The following is a 1,924-nucleotide window of genomic DNA, read 5'->3' as shown; positions in this document are numbered from 1 at the left end:
GCGCCGTGTCCTGATTGACTGATGATCCGATCTGCTTTATCGGATCACGGTATTCGCATGTTAATGCCAAGTGTAAACGCAGCCTAACTAGCGGAAGTGTTTGTGGGCAGGTCAGACTCTGTTCGTATTTCGCGGGCAGGCGGGGATTATGCAAATGTGTTACCCAGTGACGTATACAGGCAACAAATAGGCAAAAGATTCGAAAATATGATGACTCATTAAGGCGATTCAGAATCGACTCTCTCTTTTGAGACAATATCTTTATTTATCATGCACTTTTTTGATTAACAACTTTGCAGATTGTTTTCATTTAAGGATAGCTACGTTATAAACTGCAAAAGAGATATTTTTCAAAAACCCATATGTCGTGCTCTTTAATATACTGTTAATGAGTGGTATTAAAAAAAATAGACACCCTTGACCTGTTTATTGGTTAAAAAATATAAATTTAATAGTCGTGTCCATTTTTGGAAGGCCAAACAAAGTAGTTTCGCTTTCACAACGAAACAGAGCATCACACACGGTGGCCTTGAGTGAGCAGAGGCGGCGGATTCTTCATATGACCCCTTTAAAATATAAAAATATATATTTTTTAAACTAATCCATTTTTTTTTTTCAGAAATGCCAGACCTTGAGTAAAGGAGGAGCAAACGGTCATGCAGAAGAAAGCAAGAATTTTCACTTTACACTTAAATGAAGAGAGAGACTAAGTTTGAGTTAGTAGCCATTTAAAAACTGCATCGTTTTTGAAACTGTTTTTCAAGGTCTTTCTGCAGAAAGTCACAAGGGATGAATTTTCACTGTTGTGTTGATGGCAACATCAATCCCTCGACAATACACTCTTTACTTTTCTGTTCTGCATGGACAATTACAAGCTCTCGATGTATTGTGGACACCATTTATGGTCAGTTTACTCAATGGCTTTTACAGTCTTGGGCTTTTTCTTCAATGTCAGTGGGGTTATTGCATCATGTAACGTATACATTGTAATTTGTAGTAATGGAAAAAGGACATGAATTACTTTATAAACATATTCTGCCTTCTCCCTCTCATTCAAACTGTAAATTTTATTTAATTCTGTTTTTTTTGTGATGAGGCTGATATCCTTGTGTGTGAGCGAAGGAATCATTGTCTTTTGGCACATGCTACTTCATTGCAAATGCCAGCCAAGACATTAGGCTTTCACTAGAGCTGCATTTGAAATCAGAACTGCATATTCAAAGCTCTTGCACTGATTCATCGGTAAACCCCCATTTTATGTGTTTTAGCTGCAGTTGTGCCCCTCAGATAGGTTTATGTGTCAATCCCAACATGTTCCAAGTACATAGTCCTGTCTGTACACGCTGCTTTATAAAATTATTTCAGGTTGGCAGTTAGTATCTGTTGTTTTGTATCACACTTGGATGTGTAGCAGGCAATTGTACACTGGTTTCTTCCATATATGTAAAGAGAAGTGATTAAAAGAAGCATATGCCTCACCGCTGTACAGAACAAAGGGTAACTTATCAATAGATGACCAATTTGTGTTTGCACTCTTAATATCAATGCAGGTGTGACTAAAAGATGAAAACAATGTTGTGACCTGTCAAATCAGTTTATAAATTTCAGTTTGTTAAATGCAGTGAGGTTTTTGTCTACATATTTCTAATAAACTGTCTCTAAACAACACTTTGAATTATGTTTCCTGTGTTTGTACATCAAGGATCATTTGCAGTAGTGTGTGGTATTGCAGATAATATTTATGTTCATTAAATTATTGGAAGCAGATTTTTTATTAACTTTTTTTTTATGTAAACGCTTTCTACTCTAGGGTAAAATTAAATTAAAATGAGAAATTGTTACCCAGGTTTACATTGTATTACATTACATTGTTTTGACGCCTGATTTCACAAAGCATGTGCAATTAACCTAATTCTAGATATGA

At 35.8% G+C, this 1,924-nt stretch overlaps 1 protein-coding gene across 1 annotated transcript in view; it reads left to right on the top strand.

Annotated features, from left to right (window-relative positions):
• LOC107695820 (prostaglandin E synthase 3-like) overlaps window positions 1-1,670 on the top strand; it is a 12,995-nt gene extending 11,325 nt beyond the window's left edge. Inside the window, exon 8 of the mRNA XM_016495884.1 lies at window positions 620-1,670. Within this exon, the coding sequence (XP_016351370.1) occupies window positions 620-639 (20 nt within the window). The 3' untranslated portion in view covers window positions 640-1,670. The remainder of the gene's footprint in view (window positions 1-619) is intronic.
• Window positions 1,671-1,924: the final 254 nt, after the last annotated feature.

The sequence above is a fragment of the Sinocyclocheilus anshuiensis genome, unplaced genomic scaffold (genome assembly GCF_001515605.1).
Source record: "Sinocyclocheilus anshuiensis isolate Anshui unplaced genomic scaffold, SAMN03320099.WGS_v1.1 scaffold234, whole genome shotgun sequence".
NCBI lineage: Eukaryota > Metazoa > Chordata > Actinopteri > Cypriniformes > Cyprinidae > Sinocyclocheilus > Sinocyclocheilus anshuiensis.
The sequence above is the reverse complement of the archived record's forward strand: the minus strand, read 5'-3'. Positions and strand labels throughout refer to the sequence as shown.